The 16,791-nt window shown below is 41.5% G+C and overlaps 1 protein-coding gene and 1 long non-coding RNA gene across 5 annotated transcripts in view; one reads left to right on the top strand and one right to left on the bottom strand.

Moving 5' to 3' along the window:
• MTMR7 (myotubularin related protein 7) overlaps positions 1-2,101 on the bottom strand; it is a 38,407-nt gene extending 36,306 nt beyond the window's left edge. The window contains exon 1 of the mRNA XM_081875785.1: positions 1,763-2,101. Within this exon, the coding sequence (XP_081731911.1) occupies positions 1,763-1,786 (24 nt within the window). The 5' untranslated portion in view covers positions 1,787-2,101. The remainder of the gene's footprint in view (positions 1-1,762) is intronic.
• On the top strand, positions 1,997-15,469 carry LOC309349693. 4 transcript variants are annotated; one of them, XR_014160090.1, is made up of 5 exons: positions 1,997-2,134; positions 2,971-3,022; positions 6,122-6,268; positions 7,189-7,248; positions 15,140-15,469. It is a non-coding gene; the product is annotated as an uncharacterized lncRNA (long non-coding RNA). The 4 variants fall into 4 exon arrangements; XR_014160091.1 differs by lacking the exons at positions 7,189-7,248; positions 15,140-15,469 and adding an exon at positions 13,040-13,423; XR_014160092.1 differs by lacking the exon at positions 15,140-15,469 and having other exon boundaries at positions 7,189-8,800.
• Positions 15,470-16,791: the final 1,322 nt, after the last annotated feature.

Genomic DNA, 16,791 nt, shown 5'->3' with positions numbered 1-16,791 from the left:
CACACACACACAGAGAGAGAGAGAGAGAGGGAGAGAGAGAGAGAGAGAGAGAGAGAGTGTGTAAATAACAACTGTGAGGGAACCTGATCTAGATTTGATCTATAGCATGGTGTGGGAGCGTTAACCCTTTGGTCCACAATGGTCCTGATCCAGGTCAGTAGTCTTTCATGGTTGCCACTGGCAACGCAGACATCTGGGCAAAATGTGTTTTAGACTTCTTGTCCCTGTTGCAAGCATCCTGTTGCAGCACTGCTTCCTTGGGTACCAGAGGGAAAATGCTTCAGAAATCATGCCTGTCAGCCAACCAGTAAAAGAAGTGACGTGATTCAAAAAAGAAGGAATGGGGCCTGTTACTTGGATGCATTGCAGCAATGTTTCACAAATATGCGGATGACACCTAACTCTATTTCTCTGTAACAACCGGGGCAGGTGTGGTGCACCTGGAGTGGTGTTTGCATGCAGTGGCGGCTGGATGAGGATTAATAAACTGAAATTGAATCCTGGCACGATAAAGGCCTTGTGGGTTAGTGACTCTCAGGTCCAGGAATTAGGTCCTCCCTCTGAAGGAGCAGTTACATAGCCTGAGGGTGTTCCTGGATTCATAGTAGTCACTGGAATTTTTGGCAAGAAAGGAAGAATAAAGTGGAAGATGACATGAGTGGGACTATTGCCAAGCTTTTCTAAACAAACCTCAGGAGCTAGAAACTTGATTTCTTAAATGAAAGTCGAGGGACTTTGGTTGACAAAATAAACAGAAAACAGAACCTGCCAGCACACACAACCCTGTCTAAAATGACTATATCAATGCTGTTTCCCCTTCATAATCACTTTGAAAAAAGAAAAGAACAAAATCCTCCATATTCTGAGTGCTCTCAAGACTGTGTTGACTAGATATAGGCACATAATTCTTATTGTTTCTCAGATGTATTGGAATAAATGCGATAAAGGAAACCTTTTTTGTTTAAGATACAAAAAGGAGTAAAATTACAGGAACAGTGTTTTGGGGTTTTTTTTAAGCAGGATCAAATATCCCATTTCCTGTCTGGGAGTCAGAGGCCTAGTGATGTAAGACCAAAGAACAAGAAGCCATTATTTTGAGTCGATGGCTAATAATATACCATCAGCATTTGCAAAACAACCCTTCAGCGCCATAGATCATTCCACATCCATTCAGCCAAAAGGAATTCATTTAACTTCAGCATTCTCCTACGATTCAACGCTACCTTGATCTCATTCCTGTAGAGAAACTACATCATAATTCTGAGCCCTTTTTGTGTGTGCTGCGATCCTATTTTTCACCTGCCTGGAGAAGATCAATACGGTAGGGTCTCTTCCACCACAACCCCTGTCAGCAGCCACAGCCAGGCAGAGGCCTCCAGTTTAATTTCAAAAAAGTGAAAAAAGCAGAATGAAAAGGGAGGGGGGTTGAAGGAGGAAGACACCTCCCCCCGCCCCTGCTTTCAGGGATGTTTGCTGCATTATGGACGAATTAAAAAAAGCATATTCTAGACAAACTGGTGAATATTCTGAGCCTAATACAAGGTCTGCTTTAAACAGCCAATGGCATTAAAAATTACGAAAAGCCAGGAAAGGATGAAAGAGGTTTTTTAAAAAGATAAATAAATCACTTTTTTTGTTTTATGGGAGGTGTGTGTGTGTAAATGCACCCCAGCCTCGCCCACCCAAGGGAGAAATAAAGGGCGCTTTCAAGGATGCAAAAAGCGAGCATCCATCTCTCTCTCTCTCTCTTCCCGGTACTCACCTTGGGCATTCGGATGTGCTCCATGGCGACAGGATCCCTGGGATTTCTCTCTCACACAACACGCCTCGCAACAGCCGAGGGGGTCACAGGGCCCTATGAAGACTTAAGCGTCGTTACCTCAACACAGAGGGAAACTGGGAGGGGGGAAGGGATGGCTGGAAAGCGGTTCCCAGAGAAGGTGCCTCTGTTTCCGATGCCGCCAGGTCAGCGCTTGGCTCCGCCTCCTGCAGCGGCTGCCATGCCGCTCGTTTCGGCTTCCGAGGCGCACAGGAGCCCGAGGCTTCCCGGCTGGAGGGAGGCCACCAGGCCCTAGAGGCTGCCGGGTTCCCGTTGGCCCCCATCTCCAACCAAAGCACAAGCGCCTCCCGTCAGGTGCTGCCCTCGTTGTTCTCGGAAGGCCGTGAAGGAAAGGCCTCCGTTTGGTGAAACGTTTCCCCACAACTCATTGTGGCCTATTTTTTCTTCAGAAACGCGAGCGCCTCTATATTATTATTATTATTATTATTATTATTATTTTGATAAAGTAATAATGATAAATAATGCGCGCCTTACCCCCCCAACCCCTTCCATCGTAACTATCCAACCTGCCAAAAATTCTAACGCCTTTTTTGCGATGGTTTGACTCCTTTCCGTTTTGACAAAGCCTGCAAATACATTTGGTCATTTGACAATTGTCAATTTCAAAATCTGAAAAACTAATTAAAAAAAAAAAGTATTCTACAAATACTTTCCATGTCTCTGCAAAATCACCTCTCCCGCATATTCCCCATCTTAACAGCATGTCAGTTTATAATCAGTAGCTATATCCCACACCTCTTTGTACCAGTCTTCCATTTTATATCTGGCGACTACATCTTAAATATGCTCTCTCGAAGGAAGAGCTTCACCTGTTAAGTTGCAGCCTGCCAAACAGTTGTGAAAACGTGGCACCAAAACCCAGGCCATGAGCGTAACCAGGATTTTTGTTTGGAGGGAGGGCAGAACCTCAGGTTTTTATTGATTTTTACTGCCCCCCCCCCCCCCCCGTAACCCAGGCTGGAGCAAAAGTTAAGTATCCTGCTGCTTTTAGGGTGACCAGATGCAAAAGGGGCAGCTTTTCTCTTGCCTGCATGTTGACAAGCTGCCCCTGTGAAAACCACCTCCTCTTCTGTGTTACTGATAGTCGTTACAAGTAAATTCCTAAGATTGCTGTCTATGTGTTATTTCAGATCTCTCAAAGCGCAACTGCAGGTGTCTGAAGTGTACAAAGGATAAAGAATGGTGTGTTTGTGGTAAAGTTCGCTACATGCAGCAGTTTCAATACGTCTCAGTATCTCATGTTGTTTTTATGTAATGAACTAGTCAGGGTTTTTTTTATGCAGGGGGTAGGGTAATCTAAAGGCACGAAAACAATACAGAAAACATTCCCTCCGTCATTGGAAGTGGTGCTCTTTCGTTTGCGATTTCACTACAATTAACCATAACCGATGTGAACATGACTACAGTATCAATATAGCTGGTTGATAATCTGACATTTTTAGTTTTCATAGTTACGCAGTTCAACATATTTTTTATGTTTTTCAGTTAGTTCAAATAAAAAACTTTTCAGCAGAATCCCCTTTGATTTAAATGGAAGCACAATTACTCCAGCTGCATTTTTTATAAAAAACCATGGCAATTCTGTGAACTGCAGCTACATAGGATTGTTGACATAGCAGTTTCTGCCTATGAAGCAAGGATTTCTTGCAACCACAAAGTGGTTTATTCTAACACTAGAACTTATACTTTGGTGGTATTAGTATGAAACTACATACTGCAGCTAATCCCCCCTCAAAACCCAAAGATTCCAATTTGTTTATGGTTTATCCCTTTAAATCCTAATCTACAAGTGTAACCAAACTATAAGCACATGGAGCTGAATTTGCTTTCACTCTTCCATAAAACATAACTTTAATCTGCAGAGTCAATCAACAGTTCAAAAAGGTGTCTGAGACTACTTCATGATTTAAGACATTTCCCAAAATTACCAACTTTTAATAAATTGTTCAATAGTGCTCCAAATGAGATTTTTCTATATTATGAATTATATTTACACTCTTGTCTCCCTCTTCTTCCTCTGGTGCTTTCCTGTTGTTGTCCTTAGATTGTAATGGTAAACTCTCCTTGGAGACAGGGAGCTTGCATATGGAACTTTAAGTCACACTGCTGGCAGTGAATAAATATTAACAACAAAAATTTAATCCTTTAGTATTTCACCCTGATTCTCCTGGAAAACGTATGATTTCCTAAAAAAGCAAGCTAATGAAAAGTTGCCCTTTTAATTATTTCCAAACCTTATAACTGCTGAGCAATTGTTGCACAAATTGCAACGTGACAACGCCGAACGCATGACACTTGTTTAATAGTAAAAGGAGTTAACTGGCTTTCAGTTCAACATGACTACTGGCCTGGCTTCCGCGCCCCCCCCCCCAATATCCCTCAGAGCTGCCAAGTGTTCCAGAGGACTAAAAGGCAAGATGCCAGAGCTCTGCAGGCGAAGTGTGCAAGAGGACAAGTGCAGGACACAAACATCTAGGTACAAAGCATTCATCCTGACTGCTCTGCTACCCGAAATTGCAACTTTCCGGATGTTGTTGGACTAACTCCTATAATCGCGTACCATTGGCTATGTTGAGGGGAGCTGATGGTAGCTGGAAACCAACAGCATCTGGAAGGCCACAGGTTTCCTAACCCATATTTTAAGACCTAAGCATCTGGAACCCATGGTACTTGAGGCCTCTCATATTTGCCTGCCCAGCAATTCAGATCTTCTTTAGAAACCCTGCTCAGGGTGCCCACAAATAATGTGCCACTGTCAACCCGTAATACTTTGGATTTAAATTGGTTCTAATGTTTATGTCTTTTTTTAATGTAATTGTTGTTTGACAGTTAGTGGCTCAGTCAGTAGAGCACAAGACTCTTAATCTCAGGGTTGTGGGTTCAAGCCCTAGAATGCAAAAGATTCCAGTTCTGTAATTCTATGAAAGAGACCCTTGGATTCTAAGGGATGAAGAGTGGTCTAGAAATACAATTAGTCAGTCGATCAAAATAAATAAGTGACAGTACCGAGCAGCAGCATCTTAGTTATGAAGTTTCAGCTTTAGAACTCTCTTTTAAGTTAAGCAGTCCCACATCCTCACTACTCAGGGCTTTTTCGGCTGCGGCTCCAACATGGTGGAATGCTCTGTCACAAGAGACAAGGGCCCTGCAGGACTTGACATCTTTCCGCCAGGCCTTTGGTCAGGGCGCAGCCTGACTCCCTCCTTTGGCAATCTTTGCAAAACTTTAGTTTTTGGTTGCCATTAATTTTGATTTTAATTAATTTTTATAATGTTTTTATAATGTTGCACTACTTTAGTGTTGTTAGCCGCCCTGAGCCCGGCTTCGGCTGGGGAGGGCGGGATATAAATAAAAATTATTATTATTATTATTATTATTACTTTTAGGTAACCTTTTAAACTCTCTCTAGCATTTAATGAAAATTGATTTTGCTGTTGTTGCAGTCTGAGGCTGCGGTTCTAAACATATTTAATAGGGAATAATGAGCCCCACTGAACACAGCAGGACTCACTTCTGAATAAACACAGATGTATCTAGCAAGCATTGTCCCACATTTTCCAGTGCATTTTCGCATCACTTTCCTTATTGGAAGGAGTCTGAGCTTTGGGGGGAAGCAGTTACAAATCAGCTTTAAAGAGTTACAAATCAGCTTTAATTGTGCAGCCTTAATTTGCCAATATGGGATTGACTCCCACTTGAAAATAGTGACAGTCTGGGATCCCTCTTTGACTGAAAGGCAAACTTGAACTATTTTAATAAATAATGGATAGATAATTACACAACTGAGACTTAAACTGTCCTTTGAGGGAGCCCTGGGGATTGGTTCTATGAGGAGGTCTAAGGATTTCTGACAAAATTCTCAGAGCTTGTAACCAAACGGAACTTTTTCAAGATACTTCTTGGGAAGCTATGGCAGTTCCACCAATGCAAAATTACGTAATATGGAGCAGTAGTCAATTAAGTTTTACTCAAAGTAGATCCATTGAAATTAACGGGCCTAACTTAGTCATGTTCATTAATTTCAGTAGGCCTTTGCTGAGTAAAACTTAGTTGAATACTAACCATAGATTTTTAGTGTAGGCATTCTTTAAGATGAAGGCCATAAGGTGGATCTAAGATTTTTTTTTTTTATGTTTATCCTGCCCTTTCTTTAAGACATCGTAGATGGTTTCCTCACACACACACATTTTGTCCACAACAACCCTGTAATGTGGCTGAAAGGTAGCGACTAGCCTAAGCGTCAAATGACTGATATGCTTCCTTTATTGGATCTGTTTCCAGGCTCAAGCTCAGCAGCTTCCAAGAAATGTGACTTTGTAGATCACGTTTCTTTGATGTTTCTTCGTCATGGTGCACTTGACTTGAGTACAAAAACTTTTCCACTAGTTGGCTCTACCTAGAAGTGGCACATGATACATTGATCCTGAGGTAAGATTTTTTTTTCATTTCATGTAGGTCAGTTTTTCTCAAAACGTGCAACCTTTAACTCTGCTACACGGTGTTTAGTTTAACATTTAACATGCACTTTCAGAATTATTCATTGCTGTTTTCACCATGGTTAAAAGAAAAAGAAAGTGAAATGAAGGAAACCAGTTGGCACCAAAATGGAAAACTGTTCCTATCTGTGTGACAGAAAACTATCATCATGTTTGGCTAAATTAATAACATTGTAGCATTCGACAAGATTCCAGAGCAAATGGGAATTTTATGGCAATCATTGATTCTTAATTGTTTGTGCTAGATGTACGTGGCTCTTTAACAAATTACTCTGTAGTCGTATTCTGCGGTATTTTATTATACTGGAATAATATTTATTTCTGACGTATTTTAGATTATTGTTTTAATGATTGATTGCCACCCTGTGCTCTAGAAGAAAGGATGGGGTAAAAAAGAAAAAGAGCCTTCCCAACTTTAAATATGATTGGCAAAGTGCTAGAGAGTGAGAACTATTTCTCAGTATTTATCTACTTTCTTATTGCATTTATAGCCCACCTTTTTCCACAAGGAGCTCAAGGTGGTGTACATTGTTCTTGCCCTCCTCATTTAATTCCCACAACAGCACTGTGAGGTAGCTAATAATAATAATAATAATAATAATAATAATAATAATAATAATAAATATTTATACCCTGCCCATAGAGGCAGTGACTGGTCTAGGATCACCCAGAGATTTGAAACCTGGGCTTCCAGGTCCTAGTCCGAAACTCTAACCACTATGCCACACTGGTATTAAATAAGTTAATTGACTACCAGTTAGTTTCCTGGACCAATTTAGAGTGCTGTTTTTGACCAATAAAGACTTAAGCATCTCATAACCCCAGTACCTCAAGGACTGCTTCTCTTCATAGGAATTGAAGTGGACCCTGCAATCAAGCCTTTCTTTATGTGCCTCATCCCCGGGAAGCCCGGTGAGTGGCAACACAAAAACAGGCCTTTTCAGTGGTAGCTCCCCATTTGTGGAATGCTCTCCCTGAGGAGGCTTACCTGGCACCATTGTCTGATATCTTCAGGCACCAGATGTAAGCAGATTGAAATGCTACATTAAATAACATGTTGTTTAGGGTTGCCATATTTCAAACAGTGAAAATCAGGACGGAAAAGTTTTTTTTGGCAAAGTTTTTGAGCTTTTTTTAGTTTTGCCAAAAGTTGTTACTGTTTTTCAACTATTTTAATGAAATGGCACTGCCAACATGGGCTGCCAAATTTTTCCAGATATTTGACCGATTTCCGCTCAGACGCTGCTGCCAAATTCTGTATTCACGATATATGGCAACCCATTGTTAATAGTAGGGTTATAGAAATTAATAAATGGTAGGATTTTGGTTATTTGTAGTATGAAGGGAGAATGCAAGCTGCAAAGGAATTCCTGTGCTGGCTTATGCCAACCAGCCTGGCTGGCAGGGGGAAGAGCAGGCTTGGTTGTTGTTGTTTAGTCATGTCTGACTCTTCCTGACCCCATGGACCAGAGCACACCAGGCATTCCTGTCTTCCACTGCCTCCCACAGTTTGGTCAAACTCATGTTAGTAGTTTCAAGAACAGGCCTGTTAACAGCAGGCCTGTTAGCATTACAAAAAGGTCTTGATGAGCCGCAGAAGGATCCTTTGGCCTGGGGAGTCAGAAGTCACAAAGGTTGCTGGGGTAACTATGTTTGAGGGGACAGGAAAAGGGGAGTGTTGAAGCAGGGGCTTCCGGGCAGAAGGAGTAGGAAGTAAGCTTGAGATCCATCTTGGCAGGGAAGGAGAAAAGGTTGCCTGCAATGCTGTGGGCCATGCTGTAAGATCTGGACTCCCTCCATGCAGACTGAAGGTTTAAATAGGTGAAGAAACCATATTTCTTAAAGCATGACCGTCTCTGCCATGTCTTCTATTATCCAAAGGGATACAGACCCTGTATGTGTGCCTGTTACCCCTCACGCTCTTGCCACTGCTTGGCAGAGAGAGGGGCAGGCACTGGGCTTTTGTAACAGTATTATGAAGAGGACATTTAAAAATGAAATAAAATTACTTCAGTGGCAGGAATCCTAAGTAAATGGAATTATTTTAGAAACCCCTGGGGGAAAGAGGTAAAATCAGGCCCCACATGTCACATTTTTGGAATTAAAATTGACTGTCATTGTAAGAGGGTTAGAATAATTCTTGGCTGACCCCAGCAAGCCTTGTGATTCTCCTAGACGGTTTGGGACTGCTTATCTTGGCATCACCCACTGGTGTTAAGATCGCCATGCTAACTTCTTAAAAGTTCTGTCAGCCACATCTACTCAAATGGGCTGATGAAGGAGTGTTAATCTTCTAAATACAGAGAAGCACTTGAGATTTCCAAGAATACAGCTGATTAATCAAAGATCATAGGCAAAAGAAAGAGAGAACCTTACACAGAACAAGTGATAAAATTTCAATCTTTATTCCCAAAAGTACTCCACTTCTTCAGCCGAGAAGAGAAGGAAGTTGAAGATGGATGGGGGTGGGGGGGGAATCAGATCATTCCCTGCATGTTTGAATGCAGAGATACAATTCATTTTCCTTTAATGTTAACCAAAATTTCAGAGATATGGTGGGAAGGAGACAGCTACTGAAATTAGGATAGCTTGATCTAGGTGCAAAGCTCACTCCCAACATAGATTTGCTGAGCAGCAATGCCTCACAACATCATGGCTTTGCTATGAAGGGAAATGAAGTGCTGAAAAATACATGTCAAACCAAAGGTGTTAGCAAATACTATTTCTAATTTAGAACACTGGTATGCAGCTTAGACAATTCGCATCCCTTCAGAAATGCAGAGCCCTTTATGTCCTATAGTTTGACTAATTAGATGTTTCAAACTTCTGTTTTATCTCCTTCCGTACCAGTCTTGATGTGCCATTTCATCAGTAAAAAGTGGTATCAAGAGTACCTGGCAGAATAAATTTGAAAATGGTGGATTGTAACTCATCTGCACTATACTCAGGGGCGTACGAGAGGGGGCGGCGGCGGAGGGGGTGGGCCGCCACTGACTATACTTTCCAAACAGTATCTTACCACTTTAAACAGCCATGGCTCCCACCAAGGAATCCTGGGAACTGTAGTTTGTCAAGGATGCTGAGAGTTGTTAGGGGATCCTCTATTCCCATCACAGAATTACAATTCCCAGAGTGTTTTTTCCAATCAATTCTTCTTAGGAACTCTGGGAATTTTAGCTTTTTGAGGGAAATAGGGGTCTCCCAGCAATTCTAAGCACCTTTAACAAACTACAGTTTCCATTATTCTTAGGGGGAAGCCATGGCTGCTTAAAGTGGTATGATACTGCTTTAAACCTTTTAGTTCAGATGTGGTCTTGATCTCCCTGTCCCTGTCACACAACCTGAATAATGATGGAACCTGTATCATGGGAGGAAAACAAAGCAGGCACATATGATTCCTCCCTTTTTTTGAGCACAGCCATGTTTCTGGCAATTTACTGCTGGAGACATCAGTGTTTGTTTATTGCATTTATCCATCAGCCTTCCTAGAAATGGAGCCCAGGGCAATATACAACAAAAGATAAAATATCAAAATTCATTAGTAGATAAAATGAATGAATTAATTAAATGAATCTAACTTAGTGAGTTAGAGGTCATAATCCTGGGATTTTGTGGGGATGTGACAGGTTATGTGGAGTAGCCCGCAGCTCTGAACCATAATCTCCCCTGCTCTGTTGGACTCAGCTGCTAAAGCAGGTTGGGCCCCTTTAATAGACGAGGTTGCTCCCATGGAAGGCAGAGCTAGACCTGTACCAACTATTTAAGGCTCAGTCTGCCCTTGACCTCTCCCAAAACAACATTCAAGCTCTACTCTTCTTGAGTTGCTAAGCTGATCACTGCCTGGAGCTGTCCAGGGTGCCAAGCCTCACCTCAGACCTTTATCTCATCTTGCTGTTTGTCCAAACCTGAAGTTTCACCTTGGGTCAGAAACTGTACCGCCGAGGCCATTGCTTGAGACAGATCCCTGCTTGAGCAGTCGGGTATCAGAGCATACACAGAGTTCCTTGCAGAAGAAAGGTTCTGAGAGAAATCATATTGTGGTTCGTAACTAGATGTTTCCAAGAAGACAATACTGAAAGTGAAGTTTCACATATTTGTGAGAAACTAAGACATTTACATGTGTTTGTGTATTACCCAAGAGATGTATGTATTCCACATACATAGGCATGTGGAAGTATCACATGTATGCAAACACTCCAAGAGTTATTTTCCCCAGTATCACTCAGAAGTAAAGAGGGCAACACAAAGCAAGAATTAGTTATGAGTTAAAATTATACCAGTATGCACTCCAACTCAAAGGCTTCCTATTTTTATCCTGACTCTGTATGAAGGGTTTTCCCATGTACTTTTAATGAAACATTATGACATGACACATTTCTTCCCCTGTGATGTGCTGTTTGGCCTGCCAACTTCCATGACAGAAAAGATTAGCGAGAATGCTGTGGAATTTATTTATTTTTAACTTTGCCTGAACATTCTTGCTGGTTTATAATTGGAAGGGGGGGAAAAACCCTTTCTTCTAAGAGTTGAAACTCAGGAAGTATGTGCAATTGAACAATGATAATACTTCCTCCATAAGCAGGACCTGAGCACAATAGGAAGCTATCTTATTCTGAGACAGACCATTGGGTCCATCTTGCTCAGCATTGTCTACACCAGGTTTCCCAAACTTGGGTCTCCAGCTGTTTTTGGACTACAACACACATCATCCTTAGCTAGCAGGACAAGTGGTCAAGGATGATGGGAACTGTAGTCCAAAAACAGCTGGAGACTCTAGTCTGGGAGAGATCCTGGTCTACACTAACTGGCAAAAGTTCTTCAGGGTTTCAGGCAAAAGTCTCTCTCAGCCCTATCTGGAGATGTCAGGGACTCAAGCTGGGACCTTCTGTGTGAAAACCAAGTGCTAGTGCCAATGAGCTACAGTCCTTCTAGATAGCAATGGCAGTATCCTGCTCATGTTTCTCTGCAACTGGCAACCAGAGGCATAACACCTCCACTATTGACATCAGGACACAGACTTCAATACTAAAAGTAGCCTTCTTTTGCACATGAGTTAGCTCACCATAGGCAGGAAGACACATACAGGACTTTGATCAACAGCCTGAACAACTATAGTGTCTTGAGATGGTTGTATGAGGGTCTTCACCCTAAGCAGTTCTCACAGTTCTTGAATTTTTATTGTTCTTTGAAGCTTTGCCTTCCAAACCCCGCAAAGAAGTTCCTGTGGGTCATTCCCCACAGAATGTAATATTGCTCAGACCACTTCAGGTTTTCAGGATTTATCTAAAATAACATATATTTGCTACTGAAAAGTTGGCTTCCTTGACATTTGCAACAGAAATACTGAAGATAAATGTATGTATTCCTCTCTTCAGATAGATCATTGTGATACTATTCTAGTCCCTAATAACAACAGCAAAGTCACAAGTCAGTGCACCTGCTCAGGCAGCTTTCAGTATAATATATATGCTATCATCTGCCCTTCTGCATTCTAAGTAGGACAGAGAAGCCAACTTTGTTTGAACTCTACTTTGTTAACTTTCTTGACTTTTTGGGACGTTGTTCTAAGGGAACCGAATGCAATCCACTTACCTGTAAAAAAGAAAAAGACAGTGTTTAGACACAATTTATACAATTTATACTCTCTATTTTCTATTTATGTTACTTGCCCTGTAAAAGTTAGCCCTTAGATGTTAATTTTATTTGCAACATGAAAAATAATGATATATTTTTTATCTACATTTAAAACAATAAGTTAAAACAAACTCCAAACAGCAGCAGAAGCATCAGTGAAAGACCAAGGCTAAACCTAGCATGAAATATGCACATTACTCTTCCCAAGTAATTTCTCCCCCAGTATGGACATCATTGTTACTGAATTTACCATCTCTCGGATGGTACAGCTGCTGCATCACCACAAAAACTCTGGGAAAGGCAATAACTTAAACAATGGTTTTAAAGAAAAGAGGAAAATACTTCTTTTTGGGGGGGGGAATAAAGAATAACAGAATGAGGCAGGGAGGGAAGGAGAAAGAGCACACTCAATTTAAGATTGGAAAAATAGCAAATGTGTCTGTTCTTTTGCTCTTCAAAATATGGCAATCTTACCTTGAGGCATGTTCACAGCATGTGGCTGGCAGCTGGCACAGAAGATGGGAGAGTTGAAATCCCCCTAGCAATTCACTTCACGGCATGGACCTCATTGGTTTTGGTTATTTTGGTTGAATTATTCTGACTGCAGGATTGCAGGAGGTACGCTCTAGGCCAGTGTTTCCCAACCTTGGGCCTCCAGCTGTTTTTGGACTACAACTCCCATCATCCCTAGCTAGCAAGACCAGTGGTCAGGGATGATGGGAATTGTAGTTCAAAAACAGCTGGAGGCCCAAGGTTGGGAAACACTGCTCTAGGAGGATAAGGAAGGCAAGGACCCACATCCCAGGTGGGGCTCACTAGCTTGGGAAGGAGGTATGTGATTCCTCAGTTGGAGTAGGCTCAGGACGGGTCACATGCCTCATCAAGCCCAGATGCTGCAATTAACATGCAAGATATAAAAGGAAAGGTGTCCTGGCCAGGCTGGCCAGATTGATTATATACCATATCTTGATAACTGATGTTGCCATTTTCCCACTGCCATTAGAAACCTTCAGCATTCAGATGACTTGCCTCGGGGATAATTCTTAAAGAACATGTTCTTCATTTTTAGTGCAGTGAGTTTCTCACTCTGACCTTCTGTTGGCTGGGATAGACCTTCCTTCGGGACTTGGCCAACTCGCTTCCTGATATTCTTAACAAATGTCAAACTTTGTTTGAAAAGAGCATTAAACTATATATTTATACACTCTTCTCTAAGGGCACCAAGGCTGCTTGGCTGATATGGGGATCTTTTCCTGTGGGAATCGCTCGTTCAAATCTCAGCTTTTCTTTGCAATAGTAAAAAACCAAAAAAGCCCAACAACAACGAAACTGTCACAATCTGATCTTGCTAATGCCTCATAACTTCTCCAACACAGATGTGCTCAATTGTCAGCTGGGATAAATGTTTGACATGGACAATGACTGTCCTATTAATTTCCCACCAAAGATAAGAGGTACAAGATGGGAGAGATGGGAAGATTGTGCTCCTCCATCTTTTCTTTTCTTTTTTTTTAAGGGAGCCTATCTAATATACGTACACATAGAATACTAATAACAAAACAACAACAGTAACAACAAAAATAAACAATGATAACAATGTGGTTGAATGTAAAGAAACAGTAAGTTAAATAGAACAATGGTGGCCAATCTTTTTGGCAAGGATAACAGTTGTTGTTAGCATCTATCTGCCTTGAGAGACAATCGAGCGCACCTCTGCGGGTGAAGTCAAACTGCTGTGTTAGCAGTGACAAAGTGACCTCCCTGGGGTGCTAGCCTGGGCAGTGTGTATGGAGGTCCTGGGCTGCCCAAACTACAAGACCTGCCACTACTAGACCGAACCACACTGATGTGGTCCAAAGGAAAGCAGAATAATACATCTGGCACCAGCTTGGCTGCATGACTTGCTGAAAGGAGGCATACAAGGTACCATCCAGCCAACTTAGGTCCCATCCCTGACCTAGGCAATCCAGGGCATATAGTGTCACAAATAGAGAGAAGTTGCATAAGAGATGGATTCAAATGACTCATTTAGACATGAGACACACTCAGGTGAAAGCATGCATCTATTGATATCTAACCTCATGTTTTAGACCTGCCATCTCCAATTTTAAGTCCTACATTTGCTCCAGACTACAGCTTCCATCAGCCCTAGCCAGCACAGCTAAAATATCTGATGGGCACAAGATTGAGGGAGACTGAACTATAAACTATTGCGGGAGAGAGAGCAAATATGAGTACATCATCATCTGTTTTTGACCTATCATCACTTTTTGCTTCATCATCTCAGCCCACATTTGCCCTCTACACAGAAGCATTCATTCCGACAGCATTGCTATTTGGATCAAATGCAAAGCTCCTGCTTAAACACTGTTCTAAACCAGCAGAAAGCTAGCAGAGTTTGATTGCAGGAAGCAGATGCAGCAACAAAGCCATTGAGTGAAACCCACAAATACACAAAATGATACCTTCTACCTAGATGGGTCTGTGCAGCTTCACTGGCAATGACATTTCATCGAGCTAGGTTTAAAAATACCTAATTGCTCAATGTGCTACATATGTGTTGCTACTGTTTGCTCTGTCTCTGGCGAGATGATTGTCCCTTTCCTATTACCCTACCCCCCTCATAAACCTCCTTTTTTCATTCCCAGGGGTATGGTACTTTAAATTGCAAAACACGCAGTCTATTGCAAGCCTATCTGCAATAAACCATGCATTTCTTGTTCTCTTTCTCTGGGAAGGAGTGGTTTGTACATTTTGAATAGGAAAAAAATAAGCACCTACATCAGGGTGGGCTCAGGGGAGGGATCCAAATTTCAGATACACCAGCACTTGATACTGTGGGGAGATTATTAGGGTGGTCTACAACAAAGTTTTACTGACAGCAAGCCCATTGAAATTAATAAACATAACTAAATTACACTCATTAATTTCAGTGGGTCTACTCTAAGTAAAACTCAGTTGACTACTACCCTTGATTATTAATGGAAAATATACACATTTGTTAATTTCTTATAATTAGTTTCAATGGCTTGTGATATTTACAGTCTAGGTCTATGCATGTTTACATAGAAATAACTCCTGTTGCATGCCCAAGTCTGTGTAGACTGGAGGTAGCAGTCATAGGTGACTATTTATAAAATCTAGTGCAAACTGATTTCTCCTTCCACAGCTTGCAATCTGAAACCTGCTTACTCAGGAGTAATCCTAGTAGAAACAGCAGAACTTCTTCAAAGTGCATGGAGATAGGTTGCAGCTACAACCATTTATTTTATGTGCTTATTTGGTTTCTCGAACCGACAACATACAGGCCATAAGCAGATCTTTTCACAAATAATTTATTTCACACTATTTGGTTTTTGTCTCTGTTCAGTTGTTTTTTTGCCACAGTATGTGTGTATATTCAGTAAAGGTTAAAGGACACACTGTCCTGGATAATAAAATCTTGTATTTATCTAGTGGGTAGCTATGATTCAGTCAGCCCAGTTTAAAATTGCTCTTGTTGTCCTGCCAAATAAATTTGTAGCATGCCCCAAAGGGCATTGCCTTCTTATCCAAAAGAGATGTACTGGTTGACATTATTTTCTCCTTGCAGACATTATTGATTCTGAATAACATTTCCCTCAAGGGGTGGAGAAGTGGGTGGAGGAGGCCCAGCTAAACAGATGCAGCCTGCTGGCGTTAGACACACTTTACCCTGCAGAGGGATGTTTTCCCTGGTTATCCGCTGCGTCATTCCGGTCCAACATATCACCCTCTACTTAGGGATGTGGATAAGTGCCACAAATTAGCTTACGTTGTGCAATGTCTAGGAGACAGAGAAAGTACCATGAACTCACTGGATGGCCTTAAGCAAGCCACCGATTCTCAACCTCAGTTACCCTCACCTGCGGTGCACTGGCATGATTCATAGTGTTTTGAGTTTAGCAGGGGGGGAGTAAGCTGTATGCCAGAGTCCCTTACAATTCCTAGATCCAACAAGGATCCAATTGCTGAAACAGCCATGTAGGTTTCTTGGTAATGGCCCCTACATATGGACCATTAAGGTATCAAAGGAAGTGGTTCTGTGCTAGAGAGCAAATGAGTGGAACCCCCCCTCCCTCTCCCTGGCTGTTAGCATGAAGGACAAAGGCCAGAGTTCAAATAGTATAGTGATGTTAGAAACTGCACATATTCTCTCGCAGTCAAAAAGTACTGATGACCAATTTAGCAAGGAGATTCAAATGGGATGGAAAAATAGGGTACTGCAGCAGTGGGGTGTAAGAGAGGGTTTGCAAGCTGACTAGTGAAAGGTAAATCATATAATTTATTACCAGCAAAATGGTTTTCCTGCATTCTTGTTTGGATGGGTAAACCAATCAGCCTGTCTGTTGGCAACTGTATGTTTATCATTACAGACAAAAATCAAGGGGAAATGTGGGCAGAGTTTAGTGACAGGATTACAAGTCATTTAAAGGAATAAAAATAGGCAGAGTAACATGGCATATTTTGTTTTAACAGTTGGGTGCTGCATAGAATGCATGAGAAAGAAACCTCATGTTAACTCTGAAGTACATCAAAGGATTTCACTATGCAGTATAACATTTATCAGAGGGATTATAATAGTATGGATAAAGTCAGTCTAGGCTAAACCTGAGAGCTTCTAGTGTCTGATCTTTCGTGACAATAAGAATTTTAACTGAAAGGGTAAGCACTGTAATCCTTCTAAGTTGCTGTGCACAGTCAAAAGGACTCTTTGAAGTATGTTAGAGCAATGCTTTTTAGACCAATTAGATCTGACAGTGTGTTTTTAGCTAACCCTTCTATGCACAGTTTTAGAGTATG

This window comes from Podarcis erhardii (genome assembly GCF_964252035.2).
Source record: "Podarcis erhardii genome assembly, chromosome: 9".
Lineage (NCBI taxonomy): Eukaryota > Metazoa > Chordata > Lepidosauria > Squamata > Lacertidae > Podarcis > Podarcis erhardii.
This window is presented reverse-complemented; position numbering and strand designations above follow the sequence as displayed.